This window comes from Coregonus lavaretus, assembly GCF_964263955.1.
Source record: "Coregonus lavaretus genome assembly, chromosome: 13".
Lineage (NCBI taxonomy): Eukaryota > Metazoa > Chordata > Actinopteri > Salmoniformes > Salmonidae > Coregonus > Coregonus lavaretus.
This window is the reverse complement of record NC_140000.1, coordinates 24,124,346-24,138,544: the sequence shown is the minus strand read 5'-3', so window position 1 is coordinate 24,138,544 and position 14,199 is coordinate 24,124,346. Positions and strand designations below refer to the sequence as shown.

At 42.7% G+C, this 14,199-nt stretch overlaps 1 protein-coding gene across 1 annotated transcript in view; it reads left to right on the top strand.

The window, feature by feature from the left end:
- Window positions 1–14,199, top strand: part of LOC311139984 (zinc finger protein 385D-like) — a gene marked incomplete at its 5' end in the record, with an annotated part of 112,796 nt that overhangs the window by 54,820 nt on the left and 43,777 nt on the right. Inside the window, one exon of the mRNA XM_084174969.1 lies at window positions 12,297–12,442. Coding sequence (XP_084031095.1) covers window positions 12,297–12,442 — 146 coding nt within the window. The remainder of the gene's footprint in view (window positions 1–12,296; window positions 12,443–14,199) is intronic.

Here is a 14,199-nt window from a genome sequence, read left to right as displayed (position 1 = left end):
TGTGTCATCAACTCCGCGGATGAAAATGGCCAGTTGTGCAACATCTGTAATGTCCGTGCTTTCATCAATTGCAACCGAAAACGCAATAAATGACTTTACTTTTTGCTTCAACTGGCTGTCCAAATCCACTGAATGATCGGAAATCCTGTCTGCAACTGTGTTTCTTGTCAGGCTGATATTTGCAAAAGCCTGCCGCTTTTCAGGGCACGCAATCTCTGCTGCCTTCATCATGCATGTTTTTACAAATTCACCCTCACTAAATGGTTTTGAAGCCACTGCGATTTCATTAGCAATGAGGTAGCTAGATTTCACTGCAGCGTCACTGATGTCTCGGCTGTGAGTAAACACAGACTGCTGTTTCTTCAGACCCGCCAACAGTTCATTCACCTTCTCTCTTCTCCGCTGTCCTTGAAAGTTGTCATATTTGTCGGCATGAAGACTCACATAGTGGCGACGAAGGTTATATTCTTTCAGCACTGCAACATGCTGTGAACACACCAAACATACAGCTTTCCCATTCAATTCCGTGAATAAATAGGAGGATGACCATTTTTCTTGGAACACTGTGCAATCAGAGACATATTGGGGCAATGAGGGTGCCAAAGCACATAATGTTAAAAGTAGAAGCCGTAATAAATATCGCGGGCAAAACAAAGTAGCTCATTGGCTGCACGTGCTTGACCTACTTGCTCTGCCCCGGTATAAACAGTTTGCTTGCTTAACACAATTGCTATTGCGCCATCCAGTGGACGCAATTGGAACAGCAGTTTATTTTATTGAAAAATTGCAGCGCATTTTTATACTTTACAAAATCATCTCGCGGGCCGGATTAAACCCGTTTGCGGGCCTGATCCGGCCCGCGGGCCGGACGTTTGACACCCCTGCTCTAGATCCAAACTGTTACAGACCTATATCCATCATACCCTGCCTTTCAAAAGTATTTGAAGGCCAAGTTAACAAACAGATCACCGACCACTTCGAATCCCACCGTACCTTCTCCGCTATGCAATCTGGTTTCCGAGCTGGTCATGGGTGTACCTCAGCCACACTCAAGGTCCTAAACGATATAATAACCACAGTTGATAAAAGACAGTACTGTGCAGCCGTCTTCATCGACCTGGCCAAGGCTTTTGACTCTGTCAATCATCGCATTCTTATTGGCAGACTAAATAGCCTTGGTTTGTCAACTGACTGCCTCGCCTGGTTCACCAACTACTTTTCAGATAGAGTTCAATGTGTCAAATCGGAGGGCCTGTTGTCTGGACCTCTGGCAGTCTCTATGGGGGTGCCACAGGGTTCAATTCTCGGGCCAACTCTATTCTCTGTGTATATCAATGATGTCGCTCTTGCTGCTGGTGACTCTCAGATCCACCTCTACGCAGACAACACCATTTTGTATACATCTGGCCCTTCATTGGACACTGTGTTAACAAACCTCCAAACGAGCTTCAATGCCATACAACACTCCTTCTGTGGCCTCCAACTGCTCTTAAACGCTAGTAAAACTAAATGCATGCTCTTCAATCGAACGCTGCTTGCACCCGCCCGCCCGACTAGAATCACTACTCTCTGCGGGTCTGACTTAGAATATGTGGACAACTACAAATACCTAGGTGTCTGGTTAGACCGTAAACTTTCCTTCCAGACTCACATTAAGCATCTCCAATCCAAAGTTAAATCTAGAATCGGCTTCCTGTTTCGCAACAAAGCCTTCGGCGATGTCATTTACAAAATAGCTTCCAACACTCAACTCAGCAAATTGGATGTAGTCTATCACAGTGCCATCCATTTTGTCACCAAAGCCCCATATACTACCCACCATTGTGACCTGTACGCTCTCATTGGCTGGCCCTCACTACATATTCGTCGCCAAACCCACTGGCTCCAGGTCATCTATAAATCACTTCTAGGCAAATCCCCGCCTTATCTTAGCTCATTGGTCACCATAGCAACACCCACCCGTAGTATGCGCTCCAGCAGGTATATCTCACTGGTCATCCCCAAAGCCAACACCTCCTTTGGCCGCCATTCCTTCCAGTTCTCTGCTGCAAATGACTGGAACGAACTACAAAAATCTCTGAAGCTGGAGACACTTATCTCCCTCATTAACTTTAAGCATCAGTTGTCAGAGCAGCTTACTGATCACTGTACCTGTACACAGCCCATCTGTAATTAGCCCACCCAACTACCTCATCCCCATATTGTTATTTATTTTGCTCATTTGCACCCCAGTATCTCTATTTGCACATCATCTTCTGCACATCTATCACTCCAGTGTTAATACTCAATTGTAATTATTTTGCACTATGGCCTATTTATTGCCTTACCTCCATAACTTACTACATTTGCACACACTGTATATAGATTTTCTATTTTCTATTGTGTTATTTACTGTACGTTTTTGTTTATTCCATATGTAACTCTGTGTTGTTGTTGTTTTTAATCGCACTGCTTTGCTTTATCTTGGCCAGGTCGCAATTGTAAATGAGAACTTGTTCTCAACTGGCTTACCTGGTTAAATAAAGGTGAAAAAAATAAATAAAAATAAAAGAACATTCCTGTTCATCCCTACTGCCTCTGATCTGTCGAACTCACTAAACACAAATGCTTCGTTTGTAAATTATGTCTGAGTGTTGGAGGCCCTAGAAGTTGCTCCATCACCCCCCTGAAAACAGCTGATGGTCTGACTCTCTTGAAGGACCAAAACCAGATCCTGATGAGGTGGGCTGACCACTTTCAAGCAGTACTCAATCAGCACTCTCCTACAGACCACTCCATCCTGGAAGAACTGCCTGTCCGTCCACCCATTCAAGACCTCAACCATTTGCCAACCTTCCAAGAGGTGTTATCAGCTATCCGTTCCCTCAAGAACAACAAGACTCCTGGCGCTGACAGCATCCCGGCAGAGCTACTTAAGAGGTTCCTTCTGCACCAGAATGCTCTACCAGTACATCACTGAGGTTTTGGGACCGGGAGATCATCCCCCAACAGTGGCGGGATGCAAACATTGTCAACATCTATAAGAACAAGGGTGACAAGTCCATCTGCGGCAACAGCCAGGGGATATCCCTTCTGGCTGTTGCCGGCAAGGTCCTGGCCAAGGTGATGCTACACAGGCTGGTGCCCCCGCCAACACAGACTAAATATGCCCCACCTGCAATCAAGTTTGTGGATCTCGGATTGGACTCTACAGTCACCATAGAATTCACTGTTAACTCAGAAGTGGAAGTCATCATCGGATACAATGGACTACCGTAACGTACCATAACTCCCCTGGCTATCTGTAAAAAAAATATATATATATACAGTATATTGAAATGTATACTTTTACTTTTCATACGTAAGTATATTTAGCGATTACATTTGCTTTTGATACTTAACTATTTAAAACAAAATACTTGTAGACTTTTACTCAAGTAGTATTTTACTGGGTGACTTTCATTTTTACTTGAATCATTTTCTATGAAGGTATCTTTACTTTTACTCAAGTATGACAGTTGAGAACTTTTTTCACCACTGTCAAAATGTTTATGTGCACTGTTCACCAGGCGTTTGACTTTGCAGTGAAAGGGGCCTGAGTGTGTGATCGAAAGCATGGTGGTACTGAAGGTGACACTGGCCACTGTTCCGTGAAACCATAGTCTTTATGCAACTCTGTTAACCCCCCCCCCCCCCCCCCCCTTTGGTTTTTCCAGGGAGTTTTGCAGCCCTTGTGGTAGATTCGCCATATACCACAAACACCCGAGATGCCTTATTGCTATTATAAACTGGTTACCAACGTAATTAGACCAGTAAAAAGTATGTTTTTGTCATACCCGTGGTATATGGTATGATATACCACGGCTTTCAGCCAATCAGCATTCAGGGCACAACCCACCCAGTTTATAATATGGTATAAATACTATAGTGTTTTTGCTGACTTTACTGTAGCATTCACAGTATTTACAGTTAACTATAGTATAAAAATAAAACTGTAGTATATACTATAGTAATTAATGTTGTGTTTTTGCGGATTGGAGGTAGCCTAGTGGGTAAGAGTTTTAGGCCATTAACCGAAAGGTGAAAAATCTGTCGATGTGCCCTTGAGCAAGGCACTTAAGCTACTCTGGATAAGAGTGTCTGCTAAATTACCAAAAAAATAATAATATGTACCGTAGTGTTTTTGTGGACTGTACTTTACAGTAGTATTTACTGTAGTGTTTTTGCGGACATTACTGTAGTATTTACTATAGTGTTTTTGTTTTATTATCTTTGACATAGAAGTGGAGGCTTTCCAGCAAATGTTCCATAACCTGTAGGTTTGTAGGACTGAGATCTGAACGGATAGTTCAGAGCTTCTGCTCTTTTCTATAACCTGTAGGGAACACAATAATATTGTACACTTGGCATGTAGGTTTCTCACTTATTGGTGGCACAAATTGCAATATGGGGGAGAGGAATGGGTATATGCAAATTAAATACTTTACTAGTTACCATAGTTAAAAAGTGTAGTGTTTTTGCGGACTGTAGTGTTTTTGCAGACATTACTGGAGTATTTACTTCAGTGTTTTTTTGTGGATAATACTGTAGTATTTACTGTAGTTTTCTACCGTATACTACAACATTCTATAGTAAGTACTACACATGATTGAGGGATACTACAGTGTGTAGTATAGTATTCTACAGTATACTTACTACAGTTTACTATAGAATTCCATAGTAAGTAATGTAGTATTCTATAGTAAACTGTAGTATTTTTTCATGTATGTCTCTCTCTCCTGGCTCTTTCCCCTCCTCAGTCTCCCTCTCCCAGATAGCAGTTTAAAGGCTTTGAAAAGCCAGGGAGTCTGCCTGTTGATCAGATAGCCCCATAACTAATGAAAAGCGTCATGGAAGTGACAGCAAGATTAATGAAGTAGCCCAGGCTGCACTTGCATGTGGTGCAGTGGTGCTCCTCCGGGCTGCGTTGCTGCTTTAACCGCTATTCATGGTGACAAATAATGCACCATCCCGCCACTGACACTTGCGAGTCAAGGTTAAAAACCACATTCGCCCAGCCACCACAGCCACCACCAGTGAAAGAGAGAGAGAGAGAGACAGAGCGAGAGAGAGAGTGAATGACCAAGAGAGGAGGGAGAGAAGGAGAGGCTGCCGTTTCAGATATGGAATAAACGTATTTACTGGAAGTGGGCTCGGGGGTTGGGCGAGACAGAATGGGTTTCAGGATTAATTGAAAACATCTGTGCGATGCGAGATGGCTGCCATAGCGGAGCCTGAGGGGATAGGAGGAGAGAAATCGCAACACTTGAGAACATTGATTTCTTTTTGGGTCTTGAGGAGACAGTTATGATGTCACTAAAGGCTGGGCTGGCTATCTCGGGGTGTGTGTGGACAGACATCGCTCTGATCAGGACTGTCTCATTTGTAGTCGATAGCGGTGGCCAGGCTTTGGAGCGGTCAATGCTGCTGTCTGACCTTCAGAGGCATTACAGTGAACCAATCAAAGTGATTGTGTGAAAACAGAGCCAAGGGCGGTGGAGGTTAAGTGGGTGGATGCTGGCACACACACACACACACACACACACACACACACACACACACACACACACACACACACACACACACACACACACACACACACACACATATATATATATACAGGCAAACCCTTGTTGTGCATCACAAAACCTAGTTGGTATTTGTGGGTAACAGCGACCAGCTGTCTCTCTGTGTGGCTGGTGGCTGTCGCTTGTGCCTGGTGGTGTTCTGTTCTGTGTTATGTTGAGTTGTGCATGAGGAGCCACCAGAAAACAACGGAGAAGAGCAGTGGATCTCACACCAACAGCACAGCACTGATATCAGCCCAGCTTCAGGAGTCAGATTACAGACAGAGAGAGAGAGAGAGAGAGAAATAGAGAGAGAGCATGGAGAGAGATAGAGAGAGAGTGAGCATGGAGAGGCAGAGAAAAAGAGAGTAACGAGAGATAAGGGAGTAAGGAAACAGACAGAGAAAGAGAGAACAGAGAACAGAGGAAGATAGGTAGTTAAAGAAAGAAGTAAAGAAAGAAAGATATTAAAAGGAGAGAAAAAGAGGGAAAGATATATAGAAAGTGTGAGAGAGGAGACGGCGAGAGTTTTACACATTTAACAAAGAAGAGAGAGAGAGAGAGAGAGAGAGAGAGAGAGAGAGAGAGAGAGAGAGAGAGAGAGAGAGAGAGAGAGAGAGAGAGAGAGAGAGAGAGAGAGAGAGAGAGAGAGAGAGAGAGAGAGAGAGAGAGAGAGAGAGAGAGAGAGAGAGAGGAATAGATCAGAAGAGAAGCTGTAGCTGGAAAATGTAGATAGACACCTTGGAGAGAAGAGAAGCACGCAGAGGGGCCAGCACTCAAGTAGAGTAGAGAGGAGAGTGTAAAGGAGGACGGGAGGAGAGACAAGCAGAACCAGCAAGACGAGAGAGAGAGAGAGAGAGAGAGAGAGAGAGATGGAGAGATAGATAGAGAGAGAGCGAGACGAAGGAGGGGGACACAGACCACTGTGAGAGGAGAGTAACGGCTGCACACAGTAACGGCTGCAGACACGCAGATAGATAGACGGACTCCAGCACTGCACAGACTCACACAAACACACATAAAGAGTGTGTGAGACATGCCCAGGCTGCTGCCCATGGACACACACACACACAAGCTGGCAGGGCATCCGAGAGGACATACAGACCCCCATGTCTAAGGAGCCATGGAGAGCAGCATGTTTTTCGGTGAGTTGGTGTGTGTGTGTGTGATTGTGTGCATGTGTGGCATTAGCAGTACATGCATCCTCTTCAGAGATGGAACGGATGGTTTGATTAACGTAAAAGGAAGGAAAGTGTGAAGTTCCACACTTACTAGATTTAACACAGTTGGATAAGCCCTACGCCCCGTGTCTATCCCCCCTAGACATTATCCATCCTGCCAGACTAGATCCATGTGTGGGGTTGAAAGTCCAAGGTTTGGATTTCATCTCACATGTTTTATAGAGTCTCGCCGATGTGTTTATAGCGAAGGAATTCAAAGAAGGAGCTAGCTCACGGTCGGCTTTGCGAGCCACTTGATATGCTGTGCAGAATAGTCCGAGAAATGAAAGAATGTGACTTCTTCCATTAGATTCGTGTTTGATGAGGGGCTTAGGCAGACTTAAAGCAGGAGTGCTCTTCACATCGCTGGCTTACATTCTCACGTTAGAAGAATAATTACACTGATTCTTCTGCAGCAAGGCTTCGTAAAAGGGCACTGTCTTTTTTTGTGGGATTAAAATAATCTCAAATTACACTGCAACCTAATAGAGTGAGATTCTGACATTATAAGGGGTTCATTATACATCATGCTCATGACAAGATTTATAATGCATTATAACTGCATTATAATGCAATATACCTGCAGGCTTTAAGTAAAGTGTTACAGAGAGTTTTTGTTTTGGAGCCAGGTGAGATTGTGAGCAGACTGTTAATGCGTCCTTTAGGAAAGAGGTTATGATGTAGGATGTGTGTCAGGTGTAGAGATGCATAAGCTCTCAGAGACCTGTGACTGTTGGTCGCCTGGCAGGTGTTCATCCACAGGAGTATTTTTTATTTTATTCGGATCCTCATTAGCTGTTGCTGAAGCAGCAGCTACTCTTCCTGGGGTCCACACAAAACATAAAACATTACATAATACAGAATATCAAGAGAAAAGAACAGCTCAAGGACTGAACTATACACATTGAAAATAAGAACAATAGAACCAAAAAAAGGTCCTACTGACTGTTACACACACATCAGTACATATACATATGCCTAAAAGCCTAGGTGCTGTGCGGTGTTGTTTTATTTGTTTGCTTGAATAATTTGAGATGGAATGGAGTTCCATGTGATCATGGCTCTATATAATACTGTGTGTTGCCTTGAATTCATTCTGGATTTGGGGACTGTGAAGAGACCTCTGGTGGCATGTCTGGTGGGGTAAGTATGTCTGTCAGAGCTATATGTAAGTTGATTATACAGACCATTTGGAATTTTCTACACAATAATATTTCTCACAAAAACAAGAATTGATGCAGTCAATCTATCCTGTACTGACATGCATGCTGTTGACATTAGCTCTCTGTGTACATTGAAGGGCAAGGAGTGTTGATGTAGTAGGGACGTGACTGGTCTGGTGTCCTTGGTCTGTGTAGTCACCTCCCTGGTTCTGGCTCAGCCTCCAGACCCACCTGGAGACGGGTAGCCCTGGTGACGATAGGGTGGTGAAACGCTATTTTGTCACTTTTGTCAAATGTACGAGAAGTGCATTGTGAATAGAATAATTTTGTTGTTGTGCTAATGTCTAATGTCGTCATTGCATAACGGAGGAACAGGGAGGAAGGAAGGTTGTTAGGTTTTGGTTGTGGAGAACATGCATTGCTTAAGCATTTGTGGATGAAGATATTAATATTGTTTGCATAATATGTTACACTATAAACCATGCTAAATTAGCTGTTGTGTCAGTGATATAAATACTTTTTGTTGTTTTGTGTCTGCCAAATCCAAGTTTGTGGTTTTCCTCAAAGATGTTTTTGGTTTAAAACTTTTTGAATACACATTTTGAATAATATAAATCCTCATGTCACATAATACTTCTACAAATTCATATGAATTTGATCTCTTAGAATTTCAGAAAATCAAGGGGGGCAATACCCCTGTGCCCCCTATGCAAATAACCCCCTTCATGAACTGAGTCCAAATGAATGAAAAAGGCCAATAAAAGGGCAATAACTCAGCAGGAGTAATGTGTCTAAGTGTGAGCTGTAATCATACAAAGCATTAGTGTTGAGTTGGAGGCCCAGAGCAAGTATCTGGTGTATCTGGTTTAAGAGCATGTAAATGTCTATTTGGTTAACCTCAGATTACAGAGCACAGGGGAAGTGATTGTTGGATCAAACTCCAAGACAGCTGTGTTTATTAGAGGTTACACCGCGAAAGTCATGACAACAGAGCGGGTTACATTGCGAGGGTGGGGTTCTAGTTTTAGCCAGGCTATTCTAGAGCCCGGAGATAAATCCTAACTGTTATAAATGCAGCAGAGAATTTACTGAAATGGATACAAACATGTAGCCTTGGGGTACATTTACATAATTTTGTTAGAGAGAAATTAGAAAGCTGTAAATCTGTTTCTAATTGACCAATCTTCAAATATTATTGATTAATAAGAGATGTTAATGTTTCTACATTCTTTGTAGTTTTTGTTAATTGGGTGATAGCACTGTAACCCCTGCATCTTAATTACAGTGATTGATCCTGAGTGTAATGGAAGAGTCATGGAATACAATCAGACAGCCCCTGAGAACACAATGCTGTGAAACGCATCTGAATAGACATCATAAGGATATTAATGGTTTTGACACGCAGTTGAACTCATATTTTCCAATAATTGGATTTATATTTGCTCCGTGAAATAGTAGACCATTGCTTCGTAGATTCTATATTCTATGACAGCAGTTTTCCGGCTGTGTGGAATCTCAGCCCTTTGGACAGATCTTATCGGAGAGCAGTCAGGATCAGGACCAGGAGAGGCGGAGGTGGGTGAGGAAGACGATTAATTATTCACGGTAGTCTGTGTCCTCCAGACATCTTTACTCTCGCTCAACACACAGCCGCAGGGTTTTAGTTCCAGATAAAACATTTTTAAGAGGGGCGATATGGGGCAATCTGCAAGGCGCCCACAGGCACAGACATGCATGAAAAGACGCGTGACGCCCAAGACGTGGACAGATACACATTAAACAAACTTACAAGGACACACTTACATGCATTTACGAGCAGCACACATATCTATTTTACACGTCTTTCAAAACACACCACATGAAAACACACATGCACACTCCCCATAGGAGAACCCTTTGATTCCGGGTAGAACCCATTTTGGGGTTCAATGTAGGACCCTTTTCAGAGAGGGTTCTACCTGGAACCAAAAAGGGTTCTACCTGGAACCAAAAAAGGTTCTCCTATGGGGACAGCTGAAGAACCCTTTTTTCTAAGAGTGTCCTATACACAGCTGGAGGGTCTCATACCTAGAGACAGAACTTACTCTAGTCTACAAGCGCCACTCTTAATACTACAATGAGCCATGAGCCAATATAATGTTCAGGTCAGGGAGTTGAAACTCTAGCCTTACACGAGGCAATGTTAAAAGATGGAATGTCTCCTTGTGTGTTCGGGCATGTTGGGAGATCAGTATTGCTTTGCTATCCTTCAGAACGGAGGAAGTGAAAATGAACCCATGAGGTTAAAGAGTCTTGTCTCAGTACGCCATCCTAAAATGGGGAAATTGGTTTTTGAGTTACTGCACTGTGTTAGGGGAGACTAAAAGATTGGCTAAAATATTGACCTATGTGATTTGTTTGCTTTTTGTCATTCAATAGAGCTGAGATGCTGGACTCCTATGTGCCTTCTTGTATGTGCAAACATGTAGGTATAACAATTCCATCACAACCAGATACATTCCCTCCTTTTTTCCATGGACACATTTATATTTGAAACACCACCCATTGGATACTGTAGCTCACTCCTCACTCCTCAACATCAGCCATGGAGAGTACAGTTCTGGTTGTTTGAATAGGCTGTTTTGACTGCACGTTACATTTCTGGTAGGCAATCTAGCTTGTCGGCAGCGTGTTTCCAAGGTGACGTCAGGCAACATGTCAGTGGAGGATCCTGCAGGGATGATGGCTGCAGAAGGACATGCTTTGTTAGAGGAGAACTGGGACGTGTCTCCACATGAGCATCGGCATGTGCTGCTTTCCAACAGATGGCAGCGCTCCTCCGAGCGGAGGGAAAAAAGACTTGTGGTTTTCCCTCTCTCCCTCTTTCTTTTTTACAACTGTTTCTTTTTATTCACCCTTACTATCGCCTGGGGACTTGAATGTGGCAAACATAGTTTTTATTTGTCTCAAGACAGTGTTTTGATATGGTATCTGCGCTTTTAGTCATGCTGGCTCTGAGTTCTTCATGTTGTTAAATGTGCTGCGGTAAAAGTCAGTAAAAGTCATCCCTGGTTCTAATTAATGGGTACAGAATGGCTTTCTTTAATTCCTAATGTTTTGGAAAGCTGGGGTCGTTTCTCTGCTTTCTAATCCCCCGGTGTTGAAGTAAGGCTCTGCTGGTTGTAAATCATGGCTTATAAAGCCTGCTCTGGAGTCTCTTATGTACATGACAATAAGTATTTACTTTGGTTTTTCCAGGGAGTTTTACAGCCCTTGCTATTGAATCTACTTAGTTATAGATCTGTCTAGTCTGGTGCACTCATTTCACATTTGTAATTAAGAGGATGGTTTCAGCATTAGGACATTTCTCTCCTAAAGATGCCCTATGCAGAAATCACTCCACCATTTCCTGGTTGCTAAAATTCGAATAGTTCACCTAGTTTCAGTTTATCTGACAAAACAAGCAACTATAGTGTAGAGCAGGGTTCTTCAATTCCGGTCCTGGAGGGCCGAAACACCTCTGTTTTTCATCCTCTCCTTCTAATCAGGGGCTAATTCAGACCTGGGACACCAGGTGAGTGCAATTAACTACCAGGTAGAAATAAAAAACAGAAGTGTTTCGGCCCTCCAGGACCGGAATTGAAGAACCCTGGTGTAGAGAATCATTGTACCATCTAAACCGCTGTGAAATATATTTCCCATAACCAAACATTTTGTATTTTCAGCTGTTTGAAGCTGGTGTACAAAACCGAAAGTAGAAGACGCAAAAACAAAACGTAAGAACGGGAAGCATAGAAATAGCGCACATAGAACATATCTACCACTTCTTAGACTTGCTTTCAATAAGAATGACAGATTTATAACTTACATTTCTATGTGAATTTGGTCGGGTCACCCAAAAAGTTACATATATTGATTGCAGCTTTAAACAGTGCTTATGAGATAGAAGCGAAGGATTATTAAAGAGTCAAATACAACTAGATAAGGCTGACATGGCATTCCCATGATCCAATTAACATCATATTGTATTTGTCTCTGTAGGCTATGTCTCAATTGTCTCGGTTTATCTACAACTTCTTCAGACTCAGTCTAGAGGTCTTATTTTCATTAGAAGAGAGGTCATCATAGTCAGGGAAAACCACAAACCTGGATTTGGCAAAGAATTCTGCAAGGCAGACCAATATCGGATACAAGTGCTCTCATATTTCATCCCATTTGAGTCTGACTTTTGGTGGTTTGGGCTATGAGACATTTTACAGTTTGCTCATAATATCATGCTCCTGTTTAACTGAGAACCACCACAGCACAGACCATCTAACATTGCCCATTCCCTTTCTTCTCCTCTACAGGTAATGCATGTCAAAATGGCCTCCTGCCGACGCTGATACGTCCTGCTCTGCCCACTGTCCAGCAGTCTCTGGGCATGAAGCAGTTCCAGTTCCCGTTTCCCCTGGATACGGCCTCAGCAGTCAGCCTCTTCCCTGGCTTCGGCACGGTAAGTCCCGGGTCATGTGATGGGGTCAGCTCAGGTCATTGGGCATTACAATCCTGGTTAGGCCTGGCTAAGGTCATAAAGTATGGTATCTGTTATCGTTGGTGCGATGGTTTAGATTTAGTATGATGAGATTCATGTCAGAGGGCATGTGATTTGTCTTTTGAAGTGTGAGCCTCTTTCAGACATTTGACCATACATTTCTAATACTTTCAGCTGCTGATGTAAACAATGATTTAGCATGGTCATAAATGTGTGCACTAAACCAGAGCAGGCAGTCAACCAGGGTAATTTAAAATAATATATTGGAATTGGGACTCATGAAATACGTTGCACGTAAACAGACTTCACATATATCCACTGTGCACTTATTATAGAAGTCGACTGTATTCTCTTGTACTGTTGTCTTTGTACGCAGATTGAAATTATAGCCAAATATGTGGCCTCATCAGGTTTGAATTGAGCAAAATCATCACAAAATTATGTCTAGTGGAAAATATGTGACAGATAAAAGTCTATGGCTTGAGCTTTTTGCGTTTGAATTACAGGGGATAGCTCAATTTAAAGTCTGCTTGAAACAGAGAACCAGAAATATGGAGCACAGCTGCAGGAAAACACAGGAGACAAGTGGGGACATCATCACGGAACAAAGCTTGGATAGTCCAGTTGAAGGCCAGATAGTATCAGGAACGGATTTCAAGTCCTGCCTCCATTCCTCTTCTCACCCTCTAATCTGCATTTAACAGACCTTTCGGCATATAATGAGTAATGTACTGGGAAGCCTCCAAATCACGGAAAGCTGATACTGGATTAACATGGGTTAATCACCTCTCCCTTACTCTCTTTTTTTCTCTCTCCATCTCTCTCTCTCTCTCTCACACGCTCTCTCTCTCACTCTCTCTCTTCTTTCTCTGAGCCCTTGACATTTAATCACTGGCAGAATGAATGTAGGGTGATTGTAAAAGCTAGCGTTGGCACCATCAACAGTGCTATAAAACTGTTTATGCACAAGTTATTGTTCCATGTTTGGTTATGCTGCTTACACTTGCATATCTTTGTATTGGTTTGGTTTCAAGGACATAACATAGTGGTGATGTCTGTTTCTTGCATGTGGGATGGAGCGCTTTTTTCTGTGTGTGTCAATTTGAAATGATCCATGGTGGATGGTTCGTTTTGTGTCAAGAGGTTTCACAGCATTGTTGTGAGTGGGATCAATTCAATGTTTTGAAGGAAGAGGCGTGACTCTCACTCACAATTGAAAACGTTATCTTTATTGATCTAATTTGAGTTAAAATCATGACGTTTCGGCCGTCAATGCCCTTCATCAGAAAGAAGGGATCAATTCAATCAAATGATTGATGAAGTGGATCAATAACTTGTGTGGTAATCATGCATTATTTTCCAGTGTAGATAGAGAGGTATTGGGTGTTATTAAATGTACTATACAAGGTTTAGCTAAAGCTACTTACCATCAGCAGCTATTGGAAAGGTTGCAGTTCTATCAGATATAATGAGGTCAGTTTTACTTATGCGCCTCTAGGGCACAATAAACATTTATGCACTCTGATTCGCAAAATACAAAAGAATCATATAGACTACGATGATGACTACAGTTTTCCGTTAATCTACTCCGGTGTAATAAAGTGTCAGAGTTCTGGTGTGATATTCAGCAGATACATTTTCCACCTTCTTTCCAGAGCCGGGAGTTACGTGCATGACCACACCTGCATCTGATGAGAAAGATTCCAAGTCTCCTGGCA